Here is a 26,982-nt window from a genome sequence, read left to right as displayed (position 1 = left end):
TGTATGGCTATGTAGCGTAATGTTAACATGTCTAGTTAGCAACTGCATTCAAAGACGGACTAGATTAGCAAAAGCGCCAACAGAACCTTGAATTTCTCAGCTTTGTTGTAAAAACAGTTCTTTCTAGCCAATGAGAATGTTTGCGAAGGTCTGCGGTTTGGCAAGGTACCAGTGAAGTTGAAGTGAACCGATGTGCTCAAATACACTATTTTTTTATTTTCCAGAAACAACATCTGAGCGTTCCAGTGATAACAATCAATAGCGAATGCCTATTCGGAACGATCAGTCCGGTCCCGTTCCAGCTCTGTGAGAACAATGGGTTGTTCTTTTTGCGAAAGATCCGAGGGAGGAAAGTCGTTTTGGAGATCGGAGGGACTTTTTCACAGTTTTGTCTTGGTGTTCTTCCAAGCATTAAGAAAGATGATGAATGAGCAGTTTCTTTGCCTTCACTGCAGGATTCTGTCATGAAATCAACACGTATTAATGTTAGTTCATTCAGATGGGAGTTTTGAGCTGAGCTTCTTACTTGGCCCACTCGGGCTTTGATGCATATTCAGACACACATAGCATATGTTCACTCAATCTGCCCAAACTTGTGCTCACTTTAAAATGCGCAGGTGGCTTTGTCTGGGGTTTTTGCTGATTCACTAAATTCCTTAATGCCGGGAGGAATAGAAGAGGCGGGAGTGTAATTTAAGTTCATCCGTCATCTTGTCCTAAACAACAACCGGGGCAGCTTTTGCTTTTTTTTTTCCCCCCCGTTCTTTCCACAGGAATGCACTCATCTGTAATCATTTCCAAAGGAGCCCTCATTATTAACTGCAGGCACTTTGGTTCACAACTTTCATCCTATTGGGGCTTGAGCGGCAAAGGCTTTTTTCCGTCTTTATATTAAATGCATTACGATTAGCGTAATCTATTACATTAATGGAGAAGTGGTGAGCACTGTTAACCCACAATTCTGAGGTTCTGGGTTAGAATCCTCGGCATCGTCTTCGCATGCTTGTGCGGGTTTTATAATTAAAGAAGTTGGATGTTGTGGCAAAAACAAAACTCAACATGAATTAACCATGTTGCCTGACTCGGAGGAAACTCACTAAGGTAACTAAACATTAATAATATAACATACTGTTATAGTAGCAGAGGGAGAATTTGAGCTACATTTTATAATAGAGACATACCCAATTATATGCTACATGCTAATTGTCCACAACATGACAAAAATACAGACCGGAATCTGAAAAGCTGTCTTATAAAGTCACATGTTATGATATACGGGAGAAATAACTCAAAGTAACACATACTGTTTTTTGAGTGTGCCGCATAGTGCTGCTAATACAATTTCAAGAAGTGAATCATTCACTATGCAACTTGCCAAAGAAGTGACACATTGCAATCGAGCCACATTGATCTGCTGCCTGCCTCTCGACGCATCCCCTGAATCCACATTGCACATCTGCACGCGTTTATATGCGCGTCGAGGGGAAAAAAAAAAAAAGACTCCGAGCACAAAGCTGACAAAAAGCTGTTGTGTGTTTGTAACAACAAAACCATGTGTGCTCCTCGCACATAAACGCGATGATGATGGCATTCAATGAGGTCAGCGTAACCGATCGGGATCAAAAGGGTCTTCCATTAGACATTAATAAAGCCGGCGTGGCAATCATGAAATATTAAACCAGATTGAACTAACACTTTGAGATGTGCCGTTCACACTATAATAAATAAAAATCCGAGGCTCACTACACAATGCTATATTACTGCAAATTTGTCACGGCTATCACGAATGATAGAGGAGCAATCCTCTCGTATTGATTAGAATGCACTTTGGAATTATTATTTTGTGACTTCTTTCTACACCGTGCGGGGTAAGCAGTTTACAAATGAATGGATGGCTGAAATGTAATATTTCTCCAGGACAGCTTGGTCTCGCTCTGCTTCGGCCTCGCTTGGTCTGTCCTGCCCTTTGTTGCTTCTCCATTGCAACAGGCACCAATCAATTGAGGCGGGATTAATTCAACCGTGCAAGCCTCCACTTACACAAAAATTTCACGAGTGGCGGGTCTTGGCAACCGGTTTTGCGATGATTTAAAATGTGAATCGCAGTTGCATGATGTTGCAAAGTACAGTCCGTCAAGTGCGTGGAAGAATTTTTGATATTCCCAAGGTCATTTTGTACTTGACAGAAGAATGGAGCGATTACGACAAAAATGAAAGGGCGATGAGCCATGAGGTTCTAAAACTTAGTATACATACCATGGCTCTAGTGGAACTCTGAGGAGATTTTTGTCATGGTTGACCTTGACACAACGTTGCGGGGTGACTCTTTTCCTTATTGGACAGTCAGCCACCCGCCTTCATTCTCATTTTGCTGGAGAGGTGACCTTGGACTTCTCGCTTCCAGCTGCTCCCGATGCCAGCCGGCCAGCCAGAGGATGGCACGCCTGCCGGGAACAGTGGCAGCTCTCGGGCCAGAAGGATCATCTTCTTGATGTCCATTAAGGCGCTGCCACCAGATACATTTTGTGAAATGAAACATCACATCTTAGGAGGAGGTCGCTCACATAAGATGACAGAGGCACCTCAGCCTATTAGATCAGCGAGTGGCATCAAAGTGAGCCGCAGGAGCTCGGGAAAAGCCCTGAGCCACAGTAATAACCCAAATAAACAGTCTTCCATGTCTGTTTTTTTTCTGTCAAAATAGACTAAGTAAGATCAATAAAAAAATCTCATAACTTTGGCTCCTAACATTGTATTCAGTGTGTCACCTTTTCACTTTGTGTGAAGCTTTCTTTTGGAAATGTCAAATATTACCAGGCTGCAAAAGTAGTTATTGGCTTTAGCAGTATCAAAGTGCAGTAGATTTGAAATGCTATGAAGCAACAATTGCTTGGTGCTTTTACCTCTGGTCTAATGCTGCCTCCATGTGGTCAGTAAGGAAACTGTCAAAGTGACTCTGACACCTACAAGAAAAGAAAAATTGAATTTAATCAAATGCACCATTTCTATTCACGCTGGCTTCTTAATATAATGAGCAAATCTAGTCAAATGAATCCTCTTATTTGCAATAATCTTTTTAAAGTCATTTACGGTGCGACACTATGATGATGTCAAACAAAGCATTTGAAAACGTGGAGGCTTTACCTGTAACAGCAACTCATCGGGGAGATTAAAAGGATGTAGCTAATTAAAACAAATGCAGTGAATACACACTTGGAGAATGAGGTGGATTGCGGATATGGTGTTTAATGCATGTAGAGAAAAATGTGTGACTAAAAACATTAGGTTTAACACATTTACAGTAGTTCCAGAAAAATTGCAGTGCAATTATTAACAAAAAAAAAAAAAAGGCTTTTAGTAGGCTTCCGACAAATTTCTTTGCAGTATCTTATACGGGTGAATATCATTTCTTATGGCAAATTATGAAAATACGACTACGACTGTGTTTATATTCAGCATTTGAATCTGGCTGAAATTTAAGTTATTAAATAGAAAATACATTTATACATGTTTTAAAGGCTGAAATGCATTTGATTGTCAAGACTATTTAGAAAAGAAAACACGTGTCATATATAAATTGACGATTAATGCACGGACATTTATATATCTTAGCAGCGCATGTATACATAGTATATAGAACAATCAGTGAAACGATTTGAACTACCAGTGAGAATTTGCTACTAGCATCATCTCAGCAGCTGATTATGATGGGCCAAAAAAAAAGTCTTCATGATTTTGTCACACCAGGGTTTCGGGCAGCGCATCTCCATTGTTTGTCGATAGGATCTGCCAAATATGGCCGTTTGCTTTACTGGAGGCCCGTTCAGGCGCAGTTCTGGTGCTTCCGCTCTGGGGTTGGCGAGGCAGACTGATGGAGGATTGAGAATGAGAAACACGCATCTCACCGAGAGGTTGAAACAAATAATCTCCTCCATCGGCAAGGATGGCATCGACGGGGCGTCTCGCCCTGTCTGCCAGGTCGTTCGAGCCGATGGCTCCGGATTGGCTGATGGGTGCTTGGTGTAATGAAGGTAATGGTTGCTTGGATCCCGTCTGGTCGCGAGGGCCGTCGCCGCTGCTGCCGCGAGCCGCCGGGAGGTGTGGCCTGACTCCCGAAGCATCCAATGAGGTTGTCGTCGGGCTGACGGGCAGCTTGTTGTTACCTTGGCGACCGCTCAGCCCCTCCGACGATCCAAATGACTTCCATTCAGACATGTCTCCGAGGGAGCCTGAGAGAAAACAGACGGACATTTCAAGGTTGCGTTTTCCTTGCACTTTGTTGATTAACAAATGCAACACGAGTTATTTACGTGTCGTGCGACGTGAGAAAAGTAAAGCTTTGCGCAACATGTTTTTTTTTTTTTTGGACTGTACACACATTTTGAGTTCTCGCTTTTGTTAAATTAGCTGCGGTGCACTGCTTCGATGAAAACATATTACCATTGATGTCAAGGTCAATAACGTTCTTGCTGAAAAGTGGATGCCAGGTGTCCCAGAAGTGATCCTCCAAGGCCTCTTCTAAGCACATAAACAAAAGAAAGAGTGGGAATAATCACTGTGCCTAAGTGAAAAATAAATGCTTTGAGTGGACCGCTAATTATTCTACACGAGAGTATAATTATAGTTTACTTCGCAGCATGTTGGGAGCAGAGTCATTTTAGGTGATGCAATGCCATTCATCTCAGTTATAAAAACGCTGTCAGAGCCTCATGCTTTCACAAACACGCAAGTGTTGAAAGCGGCACACCTGACTTCGACTTTACCTGTTGTAAAGGTCGCTGGCGAGTTTCGAGACGCGCATTCGTTGCCGCTTTCCGAAAGCGTCCGGTCGTCCTCCAGGAGCAGGAGTCGATCGGATAGGACGGGGGAGCTGTTGTCGTAAGGGGACGCCTCGCCGCTGGACAGGGACTCATTGGAGGAGCACCTCTCCATCAGGGAGGACCCGTGCGCTGCCCTCAGGATTGAATCGCTAAACAAACAGACATTATATGTGATTGATTAGCTCATCATGAGAGACAATCTGAGCCTAGTCGATACCCACGAGTATCGAGTATCCTTCCGCCGCAGCAAGTAGTCCACAACATCAGGATCGGTTTCTAGGAGACTCAGCAGCACCTCATTCTGTAGCTCAGCAGGAACCTGACAGGGAGGGCACTATCGTTGTTATCATGTCATATAAATTGTTCACTTCAATGAGCAATTCATCAGTCGAGCAGACAAGACAATTGAGATAGCATGTTATTGGTTTTAGACTGGTAAAACGTCTGCACTATACACATCTTGTATTTCTTATTTTGCACAAAATTCAACTTGACACCACGGAAGAGCCTCCGAGTCTTCACTGAAGTTCTACTTTGTATACCAGTGACCATAAAAGTACATTTGTAAAAACGTATAAAGGTAATGTTTACATTTTATTAGGCGCCTGCGCTCCATTAAAAAATTCCACTGGCTTGATGGTAAACAGTTTATAGTAAGTGTGCCTTACCAGAAATAGAGAGTCACACGAGTTGATCATGGTTTGGAGCACGCTGATGATGGCATTGCTTTCCTCGGCACGGGCTAAACTCTGGACAGCAAACTCCTTGTCGGAGTTTTTTTGCTTGTGCAAGAGGTTGGGCCCCAGGATGGTGGCTAAATTTAACGAGGTCATCTTGTTTCCCGGTTTCTGAAAATATCCATGACAGGATTGCTACATCGTTATTAAGGATGATTATTGCACTTTGAAACATAAAGAGGCATCATGAATAATAGCGTCTAATTGCTAGTTATGATCAATGACAAGGCAACTTCGACCTACTCTCTTAATACAAAACGTTTCCCCCATCCAGAAAGATTAATTAACCACAATCCTTAATTCACGCGCACATCTCCCTGTGACATCTTACGAAGAGGTTAATTACAAACAATGTAACAACTCGGCACCGCTCCGCCACTATTCATTTCCTTGTAATCGGTAGATGTGACGTTGACCTTCATTTAGGCAAACAAGCAGAAGCACAGATTTAAAGTAACATGATGATTAAAGGCGCACTCGCCTTCCCACAAGGTTCAGCAGGGCAATCAATTCAAAAAGGCGCATGATTTCATTAAGTGAAAAAAACCCCGTTATATTTGGAATGAGCGTTTTTTTTTTTTTTTAAGAATCTGTTTCTTCACGTACCGTATTTCCCGGACTATAAGGCGCACCTAAAAACCAAAAATTTTCTTAATAGCCGACAGTGTGCCTTATAGTCCCGTGCGTCTTTTATATGGACCAAATTCTTAAATTCAAACTGGCCCGAAGTATTGTGTCATGAAATCAATCATAAGTGGCCCGCTGAAGACTATGAATCATGAATCAAAAAGACTACGGATCATTATTTTGTGATTATAAAGTAATTTGTTGCGTCTGAAGTTGAAATAAGAGAGATAAAATGAAGAATGATTTGATTTGGATTAAAAATCTGACATGATGCATTAATGGTGCGCCTTATAGTCCGGTGCGCCTTATATAAGGAGAAAGTTTTAAAATGGGCCATTCATTGAAGGTGCGCCTTATAGTCCGGAAAATACGGTAAGTGAAAGAAGGGGTGTCTTGTGTACCTTGTGTCCCTCCTCGTCCAGCATGTCATCAGCATGCGCAGCCACGGCGGACAGCAAGCAGAGGAGGCGATGCAGCGTGTCACAGTTACAAGGAGGAAGCAAGAACATCAAGAGCTGGATGGCCTTCTGTTGCTCGGCCCGCTCCAACACTGTCGGTAGAAGAGAAGACGTCATTGACTGACATCTGCTATTGTTCACGCCTATTTGTGTTTGCGCCTCACACGTTGTGTTGATGAACGCCGTGTAGAGCTCCCGAGTCAATAGTGGGTCAGGCATGTCGCGGAGAAATTCTTTAAGCAAGGCCGCCACGTCGTGAACGCTGTGCTGCTCGTCCAAATGGAGCTCCCATCCCTGATCCAGCTCTTCACGCATCTGGAGGAAAGAAAACCAATTTATACATTGACGCCGCTGATCCAGTGCTAGCTAATGTGACTAATTACTGCCATCTTACCTGCCTCACCCTTTTCTTGGAACTTCCCACACGGAAAATTCCCACAGTCTGTAAACCTACGTGGAGATGATAGTATTCGCATAAATTTGTGAAAAGAAATACAACTTTAAGTAATGACCCCACGATTCTGGGGAACTTGTTTCACAATGCGAGTACCGTGGTTTTCCAGGTGCTGGCAGCAGAGTTCCACCACTTTGGGCACTTGGGGGTACAAGGGGTTTAGGCTCAGTTTTTTGTCGTGCCTCTTCTTCCTGTTTTTGCTCGCCGTCTCCACTGGCAGAGACAACTGGAGGGCCTCCAAGAGCTGCGACTGGTTATCGTCCAGGTCGGTGATGCAGTCCACTGACACGCCGCCCTTTAAAAGTGGATGGGTGACAAACACATTTTTTTTTTTCTTAATAAATACTATGAGACTAGAGGCTGCTATTTGAGGTCATACTGGGTGACTGTGAGCTTTAATCGTACCCTCCTGCGCGTCCTCGGAGCCGGGTCGGCCGCTCGAGCAAACGGCGATTTATTGGGACTTTCTGAATTGGAGCTGAGGGATGAGTTGCTGCTCGACAGCTCCTTGTTGGCCTTTTTGAAGGTGGAGGTGAAGTGGAGGAAGGACAGCACTAATTCGGTGGGGTCGCAGTGCTGCTCCTGCGGCGCGTCGTGGCGCTGCTTTTGCGTGCGGTCGTTGCAGATGACCTGCGCCAACGGGATGCTGAAGGCTTGCGGTGTTGCCTCTGCGGGACAGACAGGACCTTAGCTTTTCATTGGATCCTTTTTATTATTCCTCAATTAAATATGTATACATTTTTTAACAACGCTGATTGGTACCAATCAAATAAAAATAAGAATATTAATAAAAATAGATAAATGATGTTCGTTAGTGCAACATTTTTGTTCATTTCCAAGTGGGGCTAATCCTTAAATCGCATATTTGACATTACAAAGTGTATTAAACAAGGCTGGGCCGAGGTTGGCACGCATTCAATATTCAGTTTGAGAGCACTTAGGGGCTTTTGTAAACAAAGGGTAAAAAAGGAAGAGGCGGGCGTGGCTTTATACTGCAACCAATGAGCCGCCATTTCAGACTATTTTTGTTTATCTTTCATGAACTTGAGTACATTTGGTGAGATTCCTTTCAAGTGTCAGAGGCTGAGTATGGTTAAGTGGAAGGGTGGAGGAGGGGCTTCAGTAAATGACATTCCTCAGTGGGGAACATGCTTCAACGTCATGATGTAATAAAAAAATAAAAAAAAACACTAGAAATAACTACTGTAGTTGGGATATAACTGCACTTTGACTCAGCAAACATTGAGATCTATGGAAACCTAACTCATTCACTGCCATTGACGGCTATGGACGTCTAAGATCCATTAAGGGCCTAATCGGGTATCTTAACCTTAACCTTGCTTCACAAAAGCCTGAGTGAGAGAGGTGAATAATCTTATAGCAGATCAGTGGCGAGACGTTGCGCAACACTGCCACATAAACCAATTGGCACCGACTCAAGAGCATGGAGGAATCAAGTGTCAAGGGTACAAAAGTGGTACCTGTGAGGGTGTACCTAAAAAAGCACTTAACACATTACCTCTGTCTTTACTCTTCTCCTTGGAAAGTGAATCCAGCTTACGCCTGAGCGACTTTTTGTATTTGTGGCCATCTAAAAAAGAAGTGTCAGTTGGTTTAATAGACAAAACAACAAGTGTAACAGTAATAGAAATATACATTTAGGAATGGTGACTTGGCAGCCCAAGTTCCGATCGCAAAGGAGTCGCCTGAAGGCAACATCCTGCAGACGAACTCTCTCCAGCTCAGAGAGGCTTTGCAGCGGGACGGGCTTCAGACCCACGGAGCGTCCCGACACGCTGTTCCATGTGAAGTTTCCCTGAGGACACACGCGTGCAGAAATTAAAAGAAACTAAAAGGAAGTGAAATTAATTTCCCGAAGACTCAATTATACCATTTGTACGGGGATAATTTTAGCTTAACTGGATGCCGGCATAGTAGAGTGGCGTGACAGCACTTTGTTCTCCAATAGACGATGTGTAGCTGGGGGCCGAGCCTTTACTAATGATGTTAATTAATCCACTGGAGCAATATGATAGTTGAATATGGCCCTAAGTATTGGGACACCAAGCAATTACAAGTCAGTGGCCCTAATTCAGCCAGTAAAGCAGAAAGTGAGGGATAGCACTTGTAAATATGAAATGGCGGAAAATGCTAAATCCCACGTAACTCATTCACTACCATTGACGGCTATAGACGTCAAAAATCCATATTAAGTGGGTCGGCAGTGAATGAGTTCAAGAACCAAGTAAACATGATCGTCTTTTATCTGAAAATCCTTGAGTCACAAAAAAACTACAATTCAACAACCTCAATATTTCATTTGGTGTATAAAAGGCAAAATCATTTGTCATTGATTTTTTTTTATCGCAACCAGCACTTGCTTAACCTTCAAGAATTCTTCACACGCTAAATTCTAATTACCTATCACACACCATGAAAAGCTTGAAAAGGATGTGACTGACCATGAACGTGACGACGGTATTAATCATTTCCCTGCGTCACACACCAAAGACTGATACTATCTTGTGCACACTGAGATGTGTTCACAGAAGCACACACACCTCCTAAAAAAAACCCCACACATTTAAAGTCATGAGCACAATTGTCAACCCCCACGCTTAAAAAGGCAAACGTTGTGATTCGGCGCTCACGACAACTCCAATAATCTGATGCGCAATCCAGAAACTTGTCGAGCATCACCGTGCGCCGCAGATTACAGACGCCTCGATCCATCCGGCGCGAGTCAAGATAATCATATGAGCCGTGTTCCAAAGAGGCTTAGCTGCTCATTATCAGGATAAGGCTTACATTAAAGTGGCTGGCTTCCATTAAATGAGAATTAGGTTCACGCTACAGTAGACGGGGATCAACAACATAACCTGCTGGGAATACGATCAGGATACAGTTGCCAAAGATTCTACAACAATCCCATTCAACCACAGATTAGTTTTTTACATATTTATTTGTGTTCCTACATGTGAGGGTATGACAACGAGTATACAGTAAAGACTAGTACCCAAACAAAGCTGGTTCCGATATCGGCAGAATAAAATTCCAATAACCGATTAATTGTTAAATGAACACTTCCCCCAGTCAAATTGTATTGGATCTCATTAGATTGTTCTAATGTTTTGGCAGACGAGTGTTGCACAAGTCTCTTTTGTGACTCAATTTGACATCAGAGTTCCCGCATGGAAGTACCTGTGATGCAATAGCAAGAAAGTTTCCCACAGGTGCTCATCTATTTATTTATTTTTTATTCAAGCTCAATAACGTCTTGAAGTTACAGATTCGACGTTGAAGTCGACCTCTACACCTTAATTACACAAAACTTAGGTGGAATTATTTTATGAACAGATAACGTGTGATTAATGTGACAGGGAAGCCTATTTTTCTGCCCCAAAACAAAATTATTTTACCATCAGTGAGGCACAATTGAACCCGCACTGCCTGGAGTCAGGCACAAATTCAGGCAAGTGCACCACGACACAATCAGTGACGCACATTAAAAAAACAAAATGACATGTCTGTCCTGTTATCAGTCAGTCAACTCCTGGCACTACCTCAAATGTTGTCATGAAAACACAACATAAATCGTCAGTCAAAAGGGCTAACTCGATATACAATATGGAGGAAAAAGTCAGATGACTTGACCGTATCATATTTGAGGATGGGACGCCATCAATCCATCGAAACAAGAATAAGTACATCTCTTTGTTTGCCTGTTTATGTTGAAAAACATCCGTTTAAGGCTACAAACTGTGCACAATGGACTACTTTGTGCAGCGACGTAAAATGTCAACACGTGGCACAAGAAGGCATGCTAAGCACTTACGTTTTGGACTATTTTATATTCATGACCTAAAAATATTTCTCACACCATGTACAATGCTTGGCCTCCATTATTTGGGGTTGTAGTTTTTGATTGGTAGTCGAGTCAGACATGTTCTCAGCGTTGGGGATGGCCACAGCATTTGAGAGCAGAGAGTACAGCTTGATTTTTCACGAGGCCTCATTTTATGTTCTTACTATAGATAATTCTACTCCCTCAACTTTGTCAGGGTTGGTAACAACACTCTTCTCTGCGGTGTGTGAAGTTTAGAATACATATTTATGTTTTTTGGACATGGGACGTTAAGGCTAGTTGGATTTTTCTCTTTGGACATTTGCTTTGCAAGCCAAATTAAAGCACTCATGACTGCTTGACTCCTTCCAACTCTCATCACTGATGAGTTTAAACACATTCATTTGCGTTTTCACTGAGACATTGTCATGTTTGTATTCCAGTTGACCACTAAGCTGCTGCACCTTTCCTTACCGAGAAGACAGCACTTGAACCCAATTAAAAGGCTTTGTTGAGATGCAAAGCTTGTGTTGGCCTTTTCTTGGAACACAATGACAGGAAAGCTTGGAGGTAGTTCATACAATATGGAGAGATCGAAACATGCGATAATACACAAGAAACGCGCTTGGCCCCATTCAGATTGGTGGTGAGTGGGTCCCCTGTGCTCAGGAAGCCATTCAATGGAGTTTGACTTGATTTCCTTTTCCCCGCATAAAAACATAACAATTTGCAGTGGCTTTAATTATTCCGCCAAAATATTATTAGGATTAAATGGGTGATTTTATTTTATTTTATTTTTTAAAGAAAAGCAGCAATTTCCTAAAATAATATTATTCACTAGGGAGCTCAGTAACACAATGTAGCATCGCATTAAGATAATCTGAAGAAAATTAAACATGTACACTCACATCACATATTGAAAAGTGCATGGAGGAAAAAAAAGTTTGCAAGCGCAATTTGATAAAACAATGGAATAACACTTACGTGAAAGGTAACGCTTCGCTTCAAACGAGGTTCACCCATTTCGAACACTCAAACGTGCAACGATTGCAAGAAACATTCCCAAATTGCTTGATCCTCAACTAAATTGCCCGACAGAATAAGTAGCAGAGTCTTCATGTTCGCAGACATGGTCCAAACTCTTGACAGGAGCGGAACGCGTGGCGCGTTCACTGACCAATTTGAGAGCTCCGTCGCGGAAGTACTTTATCAAAAGAGCGATAGTAATAATCTAAATGGAGACGAAGGCGTTATAGATCTCGGTATTTTATTACATAAGAGAACTTTAAGTCACGGTTAAATTTTATCTTGCCAACGTGTTTATGATTTTACGTCGTTCGGGTGAACTTTACACCATGCACTGTGAAATTTACGCCAGATTGACGGGGACGCAAACGCATCAATTCCTATGAGCCTCCACTAACGTTGCCATGGTGAAGTACACAACGTTAACATAACATTAATTAAATTAATATTAATAAATCAAATAAATATTAATAAATACAATTAAATGCACACATCTTTTATCGAAAAATATTGCTATGTTTTAACGAAACATTATCTTCTATAAATTAAAAAAAAAAAGCCTGAGCGAGTACTTGAGTGTATACAGTGTACGATTATTTTTTTTGTCCCCCACATTCACTACAACTATACATTCCTACTATATTTACAATAACTGTGCACCCCTTGTAAGGGGGGCCATTTGATCTCAGTCAGAGAGCAAAATGTAAGAGTACAATGAAATCCTAATAAATCCATGACAGGTGAGGTAATACACCTCATCTACTGTCAGGTTAACCCTGTTATGCCCTTACTTTCCAAGCAGACACTTTGATCGGGATATGGTTCCTCACTGTCACTTTAATGGCCTGTGACTTGACACGCTGGAGATAATAACATCTCGGGAACAAACGTGAGATTTGAATGAACTGATTATGACCTCTGTGCTTACATGCATCCATCCAGCCAGCAGCTCTTCTGACTGAGGAGTAGTTGCCATAGCGATGCAGAGGCTTAATTCCATGCCATGCAAAAAAAGGGCACTGTGCTGTGGGAAGAAATACGGGCCCGTAGGAAAGCAAAGCCATGGATCAAGACGTGCCGGCTCACTATTTGATGGTATTTATGTAAACCAGATGACTCGTCTTTGTTCTAACGTTCACTCAGGCTACTGAACCCCCCCCCCCCCCACCACCACCTAGTGAGCATAAGACCGTTTAGTATTAACATGCGTGCAATGTTCTTTATTTAGTTCAAGAAAAGGAGTTGTTTGAGAAATCTTCCCATGAAAATTAAATGATTCAGTTCCGGAGTCAGTTATCCTAATCATCATCTTTCAGAAGGGTACCGGCCATCTTTTAGGTAACATAACTTCATTTTCCATAGCGCTCGTCACGGGGTGAGCTGAAATGTTTCCAAGCTGACTTTGGGACAGAGGCGGGTCACACCCTGGACTGGTCGCCAGACACTCATAGGGACAAACAAGCATTCGCATCCACATTCACATCAACTTTAGAGTTTAAAATGAAGCTTGCGTTCTAGGTCTGTTTTCTTCTATTCTCATTCTGAGGCGTGTCTTTCTTTTTGAGAATACATGTGGCAAAAAGCCCAAAGAAAAAAATAAATGCAGAGTTGATCTTTTGCTCTTTTGCTAGGCTCTCATGAGGTATGCTGAGATCTCACGCGCTGTCACCCATTGCAGTCTCCGTTTCGGAATGAGCATTGTGGGAAAGTCACCAAAAAGTTTGACATGCTAAGTCAGCTGCGCTCATTTTTTTTTTAAAAACTGTGCGCAGCATGGTGTGCTAGTGGTTAGCAGGTCTGCCTCTAAGTTCTGAAGTTCAAATCCCGTTGTGGAGTGTGCATGTTCTCCCTGTGCTTGCGTGCGTTTTCTAGGTACTAGGGATTCTAAAAATGTGCATCTTGATTAATTGAAGACTCTAAATTGTGTGTGTGAACGCTTGTTTGTGTTGGAATTGTCTGGCAACGAGTCAGTCTGGCGTCCCTTCCCCATAGATAGGCTCCAACTTGACCCTAATGAAGCGAAATAGAAAACAAGGTGAAAAGCAAAGCGTCGTTGAAGACACGTCAAAGTTATTTTCTGTATATTAATCCATTTCATCAGAATTACATAAGCGCTCCGACGCTCTTGCTGACGATTATAAGATGGTCCAGATATCTGGTTTATTATTACAAGCCTATTTATAATGTCAAGGTTCCATTGCACAAAATAAACAGTGTTACCATGAGGACTGGCCGTGCAGAACAAACAGTCTTAAATTATACGCGCGTTACTGCCACAGCAGATTTAGCACTAATGAAAAGAGGCGCTTGCAGCCATCGCCCTGGATCATAAATCAAAGTATGTTTTTTTTTTTCCATTTTTGTTTTGGAGAAAAAAATTACAGGGTAAGAAAAAGGCGATTTATTTTTCTGATACTATAACATCATTGGACTTAACTTTGAACACAAGTTGTTTGTTGCTAATTAATGTGGAGAACTCCCTTCCTTTTTGTGTGTGTGTGTGTGTGTACAAACAAAAAGGCCCATCAAAGGGTTAACCTTTTTTTTGGGTCTCAAATTATTCCGACATGAGAAGGCCATTTTGAGTCGCATCCAGCGAAATAGTTGCAAAATGTGTCAGCGTATTTCCATGCTGTCACACCCCTTTTTGACAAACACTCACACACATGGTTTGAATCCGCGTTTGCTGACGTAAGCGAGGTCTGCTCGATTGTGAAAATGCAGCAATGTCGCAATGCCTGCAGATTCCAACTTTTGTTTTCATGGAACGTGCATCGCTTTCTAAACTTTCATTCACTATTGAGCGTTATTACTATCTGCATATATTGATTATTCTTGTATTTTTTTTTTAATGATCACCGTATTTATTGATATGATATGCTGACTATTTTTGCTGCTGTTCATATTTACTCCTGTTTAGTCTCCATTAATTCGAGTTGATACTCCACTGCTGAGTTTAAATTCATGGCATTCATTTTATATATCGACGGACATAGTTTTAGAAAATAAGGGTTTGACAAACACACGTTGTTGTTTTTTTGTTTTTTTTTTAGCAATATTGCAACAAACAATCTCAAGCAAGCTAGAGGAAAAATAAAATACAAATACCAATGTATGTTCTAAAAGAAAAATTCAGGTGAAATGTTTGCGCTTCTATAGAGATTATTCATCAATACATGTTTAGGTTTGTTTAAAAATATTTGTATTCTTGTTGCTGCTCGCTTCAATATGTGTATCAAACTATTCATTCCCTTACATGAATTTGCATGTAAAGTTGCTCCATACATCGCTGCTTTCATTCTCTTTGCCTAGTGTCAACAACACATAAGTACAGAAATTCTCTTGCGCTATTATCCACTCTGCCGCTGTAATACCTCAATTTAACTCATGTTTAACTATCCAATAAAACCCCAATTGTATTTTACTCCTCCTCTCTTAAGATTACAAAAAGCTGTGCTCCCTGGGGGACTTTCCATCCTTACTGGAATTTGCAATCAGTCATTCTTTTTCAACCTGTTTTTTATAAGCACAACATGAGCAGAACAAAATTCCATCAGTATAACAAAAAAAAAAGTGAAATGTTATTACTTGAGTGAGGTGTCTGACCTGATAGGACGTGCTCTCAGTTCCATAGTGCCTCATCAGTGCCGGGTCCAAGCTCCTGGTCTGCCTCAGTCCACGTTTGGAGATGGTCCTGGGACTGAGGGAGCAGGAGAAAACGCTGCTTAGGAGTCCCTGAGCGGCCATGTTGGTCTTAAACAATCACCAGGGCAGCAAGAGTACACAAGACGTAGGCTTCATCCCGCGGCCACAAGTCCAAACGGAGCCCGAAGAGTGGATCTACAACTCATCACCCTGCATGGGATTATGAAAGAGTCCCCCTCCTCTTCACATGCACTCACACACACACACCCAGAGTCTGACTCAGGACCTGAGGCGGAACGTTTCCCCCCCCTTAAAGATTTGCAGATAAACAAAACTCATCCATCATTTCATCCCAGTTACTTCCCCTGACAAAATGCAATGACAAATTGCAAAGGCTGGCACCAGCGACGACACAAGTATTCCGAGTACTATTGATCAGTTGTCCTTATACAGTAGTGCAGTGCTTTTCAAAGTTTTGACGCCAAGTGTCACCTTAGAAAAATACTTTGCTCTACAACTTACCAGCATCATGACTAATACGAAACTACAGTGGCATAGTAGGCCTAAGTGTTCGTAAAAAACGAGACGGAGGTTTTTAAAGATAAAATGCAAAAAGTGAGTTGTACAAAGTAGTTCGGCAGTGAAAATTTACAAGCTCGACCTTTTGCACATATTTTGGGGTAGCAATACGCACAAAACGAAGAATTCAAAACGCCAGTTCAACAAGCATAAAATGATTAGCATCTTAGCATTAGTTAGGTCTTCTATTTTTTATTTTGTTTTGTGGTTTTTCACAAAGAATGTGAGAAAATAAAGACGGTATGCTCCTTTCCTTGTTATCAACAGATGAGATTTTGGTTGTTTTTATCTTTTTCAGTGGTTAACTTCTTATTACACTAAAGTGGGCATTAAAATTATTAAGTGAAGAATAAAAAGCTTTTTCTGGCTGATGGTGCACAAAGAAAATTTCGGGGTTGACCTTCCTTCTTAAGTATCGGTGGTTGGTATCGGTAGCCACCAGGGAACCCGATACCTTAAAATAGAGCGCGATACCAATACCTGGTATCGGGACTTTCTAGTCTCAAATTTTTTCCTCTAGGAAAGTTGTTTCCAAATGCAAGGCTCAGATTGGGGTCTTTCTGTTTATTTAAATTATAAACCGATGGTTTTCTAAGTGGCCCACTTCATCAGCCGTTCTGTATGTGGATTTCTCGGGTTGACTTTCTCCTAATTAGGCCTCAACTTGCCTTGAGTGTTATTAGCCACTCAGCATGACAGGAATGTTAGACAGACTTCCACTGGTATACATTCCCAGTCCTCTTCGGGCTGCGCTGCATTTCTTTTTTTCCTCCTCTCCCCCCACAGTCCCTGTAGTTTGTAGGGCGCTCCAGATCCCTGGCATGCGGTGCCCAGGGAACACGGTCTTCCTGTGGGAGCCTCGGGGAAAGGACCTGTGTGATAACGTGACATGTGAACCGGCGCTGTAAGGCCTCGATAAGCGTCCATCAGATACGCGGGTCCACCAAACAGACAGGGGAAGTGGCGATAAGAGGTCGGCGGCTTTGTGTTTGATCCACTTATTTGGCGGTGGCCATGTTGAGGATGATTCTCACTGCACTTCATACTGTGTCACTTATCAAGTGGGATAAGTGCAGATTTGACTGCTGCTATTAGGAATGCAAAGAAAGGACATTTTTTTACAAAACAAAATCATCCAGTTAATGACCAGATTAATATAATGCCATTTTCTGCTTTTAATTATAGTTGGACTGCAATATTATGAAGGATAATGTGGCATTTTTGGCAGCCAGCTTTTTCTGTACGTAGGAGGCTGTCTCCTTCCTCTCGTTTATTTTTTCTTTTAACTTGGCAACTACAAATGCCAAAGATTAAGCAGTAGAAGAAAAATGAAAACAACTTGACTATGTTTTTATAGTTGCTCATAATAAGGTTGTTTTGTCTGGGTGATTGTGTTTGACATGCTCTTGAGAATTCTTGTTCTTTTTTTATGAGTCATCGCCTTTCTTTTCAAACTGGTTTAAAGAGTTACGACCACAAGATGGCGCTAATACACTATCCTGAAAGTCAATACAGTCAGTACATTAATTGGGTAGTGCAGTGAAAAAGATGATATTCATGCACTTTTGAAAGTTATTTAAAGGGGAAATGACTTCTATTAAAGTGGGTCATGGGGAAATATGAGACCAGTTGAGGAACACTTGCGCGGTTCCAATATGTAAAAGCAGAAGATTGATAAGAGAAATTATAAAGTTAACCAGTTGCTCTTTCAAGAAAATCCCCCTAAAAATAAATATCCAATCTTTGTTCAAATTGGTTGTAGGTGACCACATTTGAGCTTGCAGTGTTAGCTGTTGGCCACTTGGTTGCGCTCAGGAGCTAAACACAGATTTGAGTGGAGCAGCCAAGCATGGCATCAAAGTGCTATGAACCACTACTAACAAGCAAAATGTCCTCACAAAGCACCGGACAAAGAATAGAAGCCAACGACTAGCGAAATGTCGCACATTGCATCCATTTTGTGAGCAGTTCTAACTAAAAACGATGCATTAGCGTATTCCGTTGAGTGCATCTATTTGACATCATTTCTTCTCCTGCCATCTCTTCGAATTGCACATGTCCGGTAATGGGTCTGAGTAATGGAGGGAGGAAAATGCAATCTCGTTGTCAGACAAACACTTGATTAAACCACTTTTGCAGCAGCAGCAGCGTAGGCATCGGTGCCGTGCCGTCTTGCGTTTCTCGCAGCTTCAAACGGGAGCTGCCGCAAAGTATTGATTTCTCGTTTTTCTCCATATCCCCTTGCTGTTGATAGAATTTACTCCGGGCTATCAATGCTTCAAGGAGGCCTCTACCTCTACCCCTCCCTGTGCACACCAAGCAACACAACAGAAAGCGATTTGCCTTCTTGTTGCTAGTATCTGGAAGAGCGAGGAGACATGGATGTTAATGGGGATGCAAATGAGCAAAGTGGCATGGTGGACGACAAAATGGAGATGCAGAGGTACGTTGGATGCTTCATATTCGGGGGTCGGATTATAGTCTATCTTGTAAAATATGCCAAATCAAAATAGAATGAGTAAAATGGTTGATATGGTAGTTCATAACATGTCACATTCATAGGAACTGTCCTTTTCACGTTGCCTGTTGTGACACCAGATCTATTTGCGGGATGCCATGTTGTTATATAAAAGTTGCCGAAATCTCCCGTTTCACTGGGCTTGGTGTCAAACGCCAATAAATAATGACTCGGATGTGCCCATTTTGTTTTAAAAAGGAGGCTAGTGTGTGGAAACCGACCTATTTTGTTGATATTCATCGACTGATTAACGACGACTTTCCCTTTTGATCAACAAAAAGTTACCCTGCATATGGTCATGTTAATAATGATTCAAATCCGTGACATTAGAAATGAAGCTTGACCGGCAGGCTCCGAGCCCGGCCCGAAGCGGCGCGCGGAATTCGAGCGTTGGCCCGATGACCTTCGCGAGCTTCACGCGGGCACATTGATTTTTTTCTCCCACATTTCAGCTAATGGCTGGATGCTGTGAATGCTATCTTCCTAGGGGGCAGCAGCAAGGGGGAGGGGCTTGTGCAGCCGTGCTGACACCGATTCCAGGAACGTGATATCCTGTGATCTCATTGACGAAAAATGACCGACTCCTGTGCACTTCCTGTCTACGGATCGAGCAACGTATCCCGGGGTCGTTTTAATGCCGCTCAGGCATAGTCGGTGTACAAAAAAAAATATCAAGATGGATGAGATTGTGAAAGATTGTCCGCAACTTAATGCTAGCCTTTGATTTAAAGTGCAAGCACTGTAAGTCTTTGTTCCTGGCTGTTTATTGATTACTAACTAATTAGCGATGATTAATGACCTATTTGGCATTCTTGTTTGTTTGCAAAAAAAAAAAAAAAAGCAGAGGATATCGGTGCAGTCGCCAACAATGCAAATAACATCCCAGCTTTTCCAAACTCCACCGCAAGCTTTTAGTGAGGGCCAATCAGAAACACTTTGTTTATTAGCTACAGTTTTTCTTTCAATGTGCTTTGAGACACTCATCATTTTATGCAAATCGGTGCATCTGCTGCTCGCTGAGCATCATAAAATAATAAGAGTGAAAAAGTAAAAGTCTCTTAGCTGCGCAAATCTTTGCTGATGGGCTAAAAATAAATTTGCGTAGCACTTCACCCCCAAACGACACACAATTGGAATTAATTGCGCTGTCATGCATTCTTAAATCATCTGACTGAATATGAATAGAGGAACCTTCACAATACACAAAAAGCAAAAATAATAATAAAAAAGCAAAACACACTTAAGCAGCGCTTGAATGTACTGAAATCTCTGAAGATTACTTCCATTGAATTTCATAACGAGGCTATCCTTCAAGACATTTGAGAATTTTGAGGGGTTGCAGCATGACATTGTCGTGGCAAAAAAAAAAAAAAAGAGCCGGCAGCCACCGGTACAAAACGAGCAGCACGGGCCTCATTATCCTCATCTTCAATTGTCGCCTTCATGACCCAGAGACAACATGCTAAATGTGGTTCTTAGTCATTTACGATTGGCACGAGTACGAGTACGCAGCCTCTGTTCTTTCTCCAAATGCTGTGACCTGCGTGTCACAGAAAAGCAGGCCACTGATGCAGTGTGTTGCGGCCCCGGGGCGGGAGTCGGCCCCCCGTGATTGGATGGATTCATGTGCTGGATTTTGCTCCCAGGAAAATCTCTGCTTTTGTCTGCTTTACACGTTGACCATATGCTCAACGCAAGGCTACTGCGTAGATAGCACGGGAACTGTGAAAACGGTTGGAGTGTAATCATATTTGATACGAGCAAGGTGTTTATTCTTCCAATATTAGGAATTTATTCTCCGAACATTATGATTTTCTTATTGTGATTGCATCTTTTTTTTCATCACAAGTTGATTGATATTCTACTTCTGGAAAATTAAAGATTTTTTTTTGTACAATCTTACAATGTTTGTTATTTTATTTTGGGAAATATTATGACTTTACTTTACTGGAAATTAAAGGCGATTTATTCGTAATATACTGACTGTCTCGATTCTAATAACATAATTGTATTCTGGGGAAACTGATCTTTGTTTTCTAGACAAAATTAGGACTATATTCTGATCGGATTTAAATTTCAAAAAAATTATGAACGTATTCCCATAGAATGATGATTTTTTTATATCTATTTCTCAACATTATTATGTCAAATTAAAATGTTTTCTGAATGATTTTTTGCGATATTTGGACTAAGCTCTTAAAATATGATTTGTCTTGTAAAATGTGGCCTTGTTTCCCACACAAAATTAAGATTGTTCTACAATGACATCTGGTAAAAATTTAACAATGTAATATTTCGTGTTACAACTATACTGAGAAAATTACAATTCTCATAGCACACTATTTCGGCTCATTTCTTTTGGTAATGACCCCCACCACCTCCATCCCAATATTGACGACTTCCTTCCCATATTTATTTTCTGTGCAGTGTGGTCCTATTATTTCTGCACAAGCATGCAAACAGACAAAAGAAAATGTCAGCCTTCATGGAGTCCAAGTTGCGAGCTGAACTTTCAGCACTGAAAGGCTTTCTACGTGTACAGGCAGGGGCTGTGTTACGCAAGCACATCCATTTGCTTGCAGAGGCAAAGACACGTGCCTTTGTTCATAACTAATGGAAGACTGTGTACGCCAATCGTGCATGGCTGACTGCACGGAGCGTAAACAGTCATGATGTTAAAAACACCATGAAGAGAATGCCTCTAAACGGAGAGATAAAACGAGCAACGACGGATGGAAAAAAAAAAAAAGGATGCCACATTTAGGTTAAGATCCAGTTTGGTGGTTTATATAGGATTTAGGCTTGGCTCGTTTAAGGTTGACAGTTGGCAGTCAGATAATGATAGAGTTGGATTATGTTTTCAGCTTAATTTTAAGCTCTCCTGCCTGTAACACATGCCATCTTTAAAAGCCCCATACCGGGATCAGATTTTTATGTCAGCTATTGCAAATTGGTGTGCAGTGATGATGTAAATAACGCCTTTGAGGTGATTCCGCCACTACTGCGTCATCTCTCTGTCGGCGGCCTAGTGGAGCGTCGGTGAATTTTGCCCAAACAACGTGCTCATTGAGGCGACGCCCCGTCGGAGTCCAGCTGTTCGCCATTGATCCCTCTGTTTTCTGATGCACTGGCCTGGAATGTGATGTTATTTCATTAGCCAGGCAGAAGCGACAAGCTCGCTCTCCTGCCCGGGGGCACGGGGCCAGTCACTTGGACGGGGCCGCAGTGCGCAATCACAAGGGATCGAGGCTCAGTCAGACAAGAAAGGAAAAGTCCAAATCAAAGCAAGAGGGTGGCAAACTTTGCAGAGTCGGGGGAGCGCGGCCGAGAGCGTTTCAGTGCGAGGAAGGGGGGGGGGGACTAAATGCCTTGACGGGAAACGCTGGGAAGGAGTGCCCGCGCCGAGAACCTGTCAGCCGCAATGAACCCGGACGACAACGAGCTCGGCATCTTCACTGTCATTCAGTGAGTAGTCCCCCGGTGGCCCTTGTGTTGTCTCGTGATATAACTCAGTCGGGGATGATCACTGGCTCACGCTAGAAGCTGGTTGCAAGATATGGATGTTGAATATAGCGATGCTGATAGTTTTGTGATATCTAATATATACCTAATGAGATTACATTTTTTTTCATGTGGTAAAAGAATGAAACTCAATATGTTCTTAGCCAATGTCCAACTATTGAATGCACGTAAAAGTTTGCGTCTGACTGGTCAAATTTAAGTTAAAGCATACAATTCCAAAAGTAACTTATTTCATGTCTTTGCAATATGCATATTGCTTGGGCCAATATCGCGATATAGATATTTCTTAGATATATTGTGCAGCCCTTTTATACATATATGAAATAGATGTTTCAAGTGTGATTCTCTTCTTCACTTACAGAGATAACCTGATTGCAGAACGTTTTCCTGTAAAATACGGATTATCGCCTGGTGATTGTATCGTGACTGATGTTATCAACATCATTACTCGGTGATTAGTGTGGCATATGCAGCCTTTTTGGCTTCAGATATGTGACGGTAGAGGCAGTGGGGAGTTCAAATTCGGAGCTGTGAAGATAAAGAGGGGGAACAGACTTCTTTAGTCAAATCGCCGCTCGAGGCCCGAGGCTACTACATCCGTGCTTCGCATACATAACATACACAATGTGTATTGCAGTGAGTCAATTAACGGTATTGTTTGGTTTAAAAATCGAAATATTAAAAAAAAGGATCAAACTTGTCCCACCAGTGACCCACGTTCAAACAAGTATTACGATGAATAGCAGGTGCAGAGAAAATTACTACTCATCCGGGAAACCCTTCATCACCGCCATCTTTAATCTCACTTCTAAAAGCCGTTTAATTCACTGAATACATCAGCAAAAATTATCATCGCATGAGTGAAGTGGAATACTTCTGCTGCTACAGTGGCAGGTAGCTTTGGGAAAATCGCAAATGATCCTCTTTTCCGGCAATTTCGTTGGAGAAGTACGAACGGTACAAAACCGTAATAAAGTAGAGATTTACTTTGGGTCACTTTCAAAACAAATTTGGCCAGGAATTGTCAATTCTGGAATTTCCCCGAGTGGGACAAATATCTTTTTGAGGGGGTTTACCTCATTTAAGGAGGATACACTCATAAATTATGTTGGAAAGGATTCAACTAAGCACTGCAAGGCATTCAAAACAGCTGCACTCTATTTTCAGTTTTTAGAGGCGCGGGGTTATCCAAAGGCAGGGTCTTGCAAAATTTAAGCACTGTTGGTTTTTTAAGTGGCCAAGTGGTCCCAAACGACTGAGTTCAGCCGATTCGAAAGTAACTCAAGAGGGGAGAGTACGGGATGAGCGGGGCAGGGGGATTGGATGTTTAAAGCTTCGGCCATATTCTCCTTAGATCACGCTGCCGTCTGACCTTAATATCCGCCGCCACTTACGATGGCTCGGGGCCGGCAAGCCTGAATGGGCAAACGCAACTGTCCAGAATACGCTGAGTCTCTCAAAAGCTAGCACCAAAGGACACTGTTGCTATATTTAAATCGAATCAGGCCTCATCTCTTTATTCGCTGAGGTCAACCTCCGCTCTCGCAAATACGCTATATTGCTTTTTTTTTGTCTCTCAACAATTCCCTCCAACAATCTGGGACATCGGATTTTTTAAAAAGTATGCTTGGTTGGTTGGTTAACTTTTTCATTAATCTTGCCTTTGTGACGCTAGCTAGAAAAAAAAATGGGAGACTGACCCTGAGTCATAGAGACAACATTCTTTATTGGGCGCATCAGTCGCAGCAACGACTTATAAGTTGTGGCATTTTAATAGAGGAAGGGTTGCCGCTTGACTCGAAGAAGGCAGCTACGAAATGTGGTTGAAAAAGCATCCGCCACTCTTTGTTTGGTAGTTATTTCTGGTTAGTCATCCATTACTATGTGACATATTTATTGATTCATACTTTTTATTCTTCCAAGCACCCGGCTTAGATTTGCAGTAATTACACAGCTGGAAAAACAGACTTAAGAAGCTCGATTAATAAACGACATTACCGCTAGAACGGTTGTGAGCTAGTGCCATATGGATTTTGCTTGAAAATAGAACTTTACTATGCTTATGGAGATTATGATACCTTATGAAGAGAAAGTCTACAGTTGCGATTTTCCCCAAATGTAGTCATTTCTTTATACCTGTCCACAGTATGAAACTCCATTTTTACACGGCCAAATATATTGCCAGCATTAATTAGCTGCTCGCAGTGGCGCAAGATGCTCTCAGTAGACAGATATTTGATGTTAGCATTTTCTGGAAGAGTGTTTTCTTTTTAGTCTAGTTATTTCTTTCATCCAAACATGGTCGGAGGCACATGAAGAAATATCAGGCCCACTTGGATCACAGACGAGGCTAATTGCCTCTTGGCAGGCTTTGGTGGCGGTGCCCCATCCGATGAGTTTGATTTATGAAGATGCTTTTTTTTCTCCTTTAGATAACATACCTGCAGTGATTCTTCAAATGGTGTCAAGATTTAAAGAAGTTTTTTTTTCTCCTTATACTCAGTGATTTGTTTGATGGCATTTAGCATTAGCTTTCTTTATTCCTCTTCATACGTCAGACTCTCTGCAATAGTTACAATTTTGCACCGCTAACAACTCCGTGGTGAACAGCAAAAATACGTGCGCATGTCTGGCTTTTGCCTCCGAGCCCAAATACAAATTAGAAAGTCAAGTCAACCATATTATAGAGATCATGAAGAAATGTTAAATGAAAATGCAATAGAACCTCACAAGTCAAACGCCTAAAGCTGCGCATGGATTCAATTTCAGAAGTGGCAGGTTAAAACTCTTGAGTAAATTGCCCGCAACAAAAGGTAAAATGCTACTGAGTGAAGTGCCCACACAAAACGGTCCAATTGAGAGCTATGACTTCATACTTGTCACGGAGTGTTTCAAACAATTGGCAACTGTCAAACGGTGGCACTTACCTCAAAGCATGAAGCTTCGATTCTGGGATGGGCCTTACTTTGACTCGCTTGGGTTTCCTCTGTATTCAGTTGCTCCTCAAGGATCTCTTAAAGACAGAGGACAGCTTTCATTGGACATTGCACATGCTGAACCATTTGGTAAAGAAAGAGAAAACTTTCTGGCTGGCTGTTGACCCAATATCATGACAAATGTACTTGTGGCTGAAAAAGCGAAGCGTGAAGAGTCTTTGTTGCTGAAATGCAAAAGTGCAGTCAGTGCTAATCAAATATCCACACTCTATTATTGTAATATTGCTCTAGCCGGCAAGGCAGTCTGTTTTTTCCTTGACAGTCACGTCTATCGGGTACACCACTTTAAATGTTTGAGGCACTTAATATTATCGCCTCTTTGTGACCACAAAAATGATACAAAAGTATTTGGAGCACCGTGATGACAGAGAAGAAGCTTTAACAATTTGAAAAGGTCAAAATCATAAATTCAGACTTGAGTTAGCATGTGCAGCTGTGAGCTCAGTTGGAGAAGTAGGGGGTGATTTGTTTGTTGGTTACCTAATGTAGATACATTAGGTCCATGCTTGCTCTCCAGCTGTTGCTTTTTCCAGCAACAATATATTGTATGCTGCCCCCTCCCTCCCTTCATGGCTCCACAGCTGTTGATGACACCAGCCTTTGGGGGACTTCGGCTGCATCCTTTAGATGGAATTCTCGTGGCTCCTATGCACAGCCTTTCACATTCCTACATCTCTCAACCTCCCTTGTTCCCTCCCAGCCATCTCTCCATCCTCGTTCTCTCTCTCGCTCGCTCTCTCGCTCTCCCTGCTTCCCTCCAACGCTGTTGTTCCTGCGCAGCTCCCACACATAATTCCGCCGCGATGGAAATTAAATGAAGGTGGCTTAACGCAGGCATGCTTTGAAGGATGTAACCAGCGGGGGGAAGCTCCACACACACTGCCAGATCCTTTTCCATGCGCTGTAGTGGATTTGCGAGGCGAGGACAAGGCAATCACTCAGCCATGCAGAAGCCTAGACAACACGAATAATCTCTCCACCTGACTTGTGGAAGCGCCACTTTTTTAAAAATTTTTTTGGTTCGTGAATTATTTATTCCTCCGCTGTCAAAGACGGTGTTCGGACAATGGAGCACGAGTGAAGCAGTTGGCACATTTGTTGCCTTGACATGGATGTGTTCAGCTTTGTGAAGATGCCAAAGCTGTCAGGGTGAGTCTGCTGCTGCTGATGCTGCCTGTTCCTGCGCATGTCACTAGGTGCTATGCGTGAACGCCGGCGTCATTTTAGACATTGAGCTAACACTTGGGGAAAAAAAAAAAAATTGCAGGCTGTTCAAGTGGAAAAGTGATGATGTGGTTGACGAGTAGAAAGGAGCGGATGCAAGTGATGGTGCAGTTCAGCTTGTGCAAATGCTCGGCATGCAAATTAAGCCCAATATGATGAATGTTATTATTCATGTCCTAACCCAAAATTGACTTTAAGTGTCTTGCAATTGGAAAGGAAGTGGCAAAAAATATATTGTGAGAGAAGTTTGGCCTGGTGGCATTTGCTCTACAATGCAATTCTAAAAGCAAACAAAACATTACAGGAAAACTATTGGAAAAAAAAATCAAGTAGCCCCAAATTAGATAATAATAAACATTTGGTCACCTAATAAGAATCTGTTTGATCTTTTCAACTACTACATGTGATAGCATACTTAAAAAGTATTGACGTGGCCCATTATTAGTCCCGGAAACAAACCGCATGAACTTCCTCATATCTAAGGAGTCAACGACACTTACCTAAAAATAAACAGGAAGGTTAAAAGCTTTTG

General features: G+C 42.0%; 2 protein-coding genes across 9 annotated transcripts in view; one reads left to right on the top strand and one right to left on the bottom strand.

The window, feature by feature from the left end:
* Positions 1-3,226: 3,226 nt before the first annotated feature.
* LOC133159633 (rho GTPase-activating protein 6-like) lies at positions 3,227-25,234 on the bottom strand. Of its 8 annotated transcripts, none has more exons than XM_061286821.1 (14): positions 25,158-25,234; positions 15,573-15,666; positions 8,753-8,912; positions 8,616-8,687; positions 7,502-7,764; positions 7,193-7,391; positions 7,037-7,092; positions 6,807-6,957; positions 6,586-6,734; positions 5,489-5,668; positions 5,042-5,139; positions 4,764-4,969; positions 4,441-4,518; positions 3,227-4,229 (listed from the first exon to the last, which is right to left on the bottom strand). In XM_061286821.1, exons 2-14 carry the CDS (start codon positions 15,606-15,608, stop codon positions 3,739-3,741), a joined length of 2,139 nt encoding a protein of 712 aa, XP_061142805.1. In that variant the 5' UTR covers positions 15,609-15,666; positions 25,158-25,234; the 3' UTR covers positions 3,227-3,738. The 8 variants fall into 8 exon arrangements, with proteins under 8 accessions (XP_061142805.1, XP_061142803.1, XP_061142800.1 ...); XM_061286819.1 differs by having other exon boundaries at positions 15,555-15,666; positions 25,158-25,174; XM_061286816.1 differs by lacking the exon at positions 25,158-25,234 and adding an exon at positions 15,733-15,887 and having other exon boundaries at positions 15,555-15,666.
* The window catches only part of frmpd4 (FERM and PDZ domain containing 4), a 32,833-nt gene continuing 20,044 nt past the window's right edge, over positions 14,194-26,982 (top strand). Inside the window, exons 1-2 of the mRNA XM_061286840.1 lie at positions 14,194-14,351; positions 18,445-18,633. Coding sequence (XP_061142824.1) covers positions 18,569-18,633 — 65 coding nt within the window. The 5' untranslated portion in view covers positions 14,194-14,351; positions 18,445-18,568. The remainder of the gene's footprint in view (positions 14,352-18,444; positions 18,634-26,982) is intronic.

Source organism: Syngnathus typhle, linkage group LG9 (assembly GCF_033458585.1).
Source record: "Syngnathus typhle isolate RoL2023-S1 ecotype Sweden linkage group LG9, RoL_Styp_1.0, whole genome shotgun sequence".
NCBI classification, from domain to species: domain Eukaryota; kingdom Metazoa; phylum Chordata; class Actinopteri; order Syngnathiformes; family Syngnathidae; genus Syngnathus; species Syngnathus typhle.
This window is presented reverse-complemented; position numbering and strand designations above follow the sequence as displayed.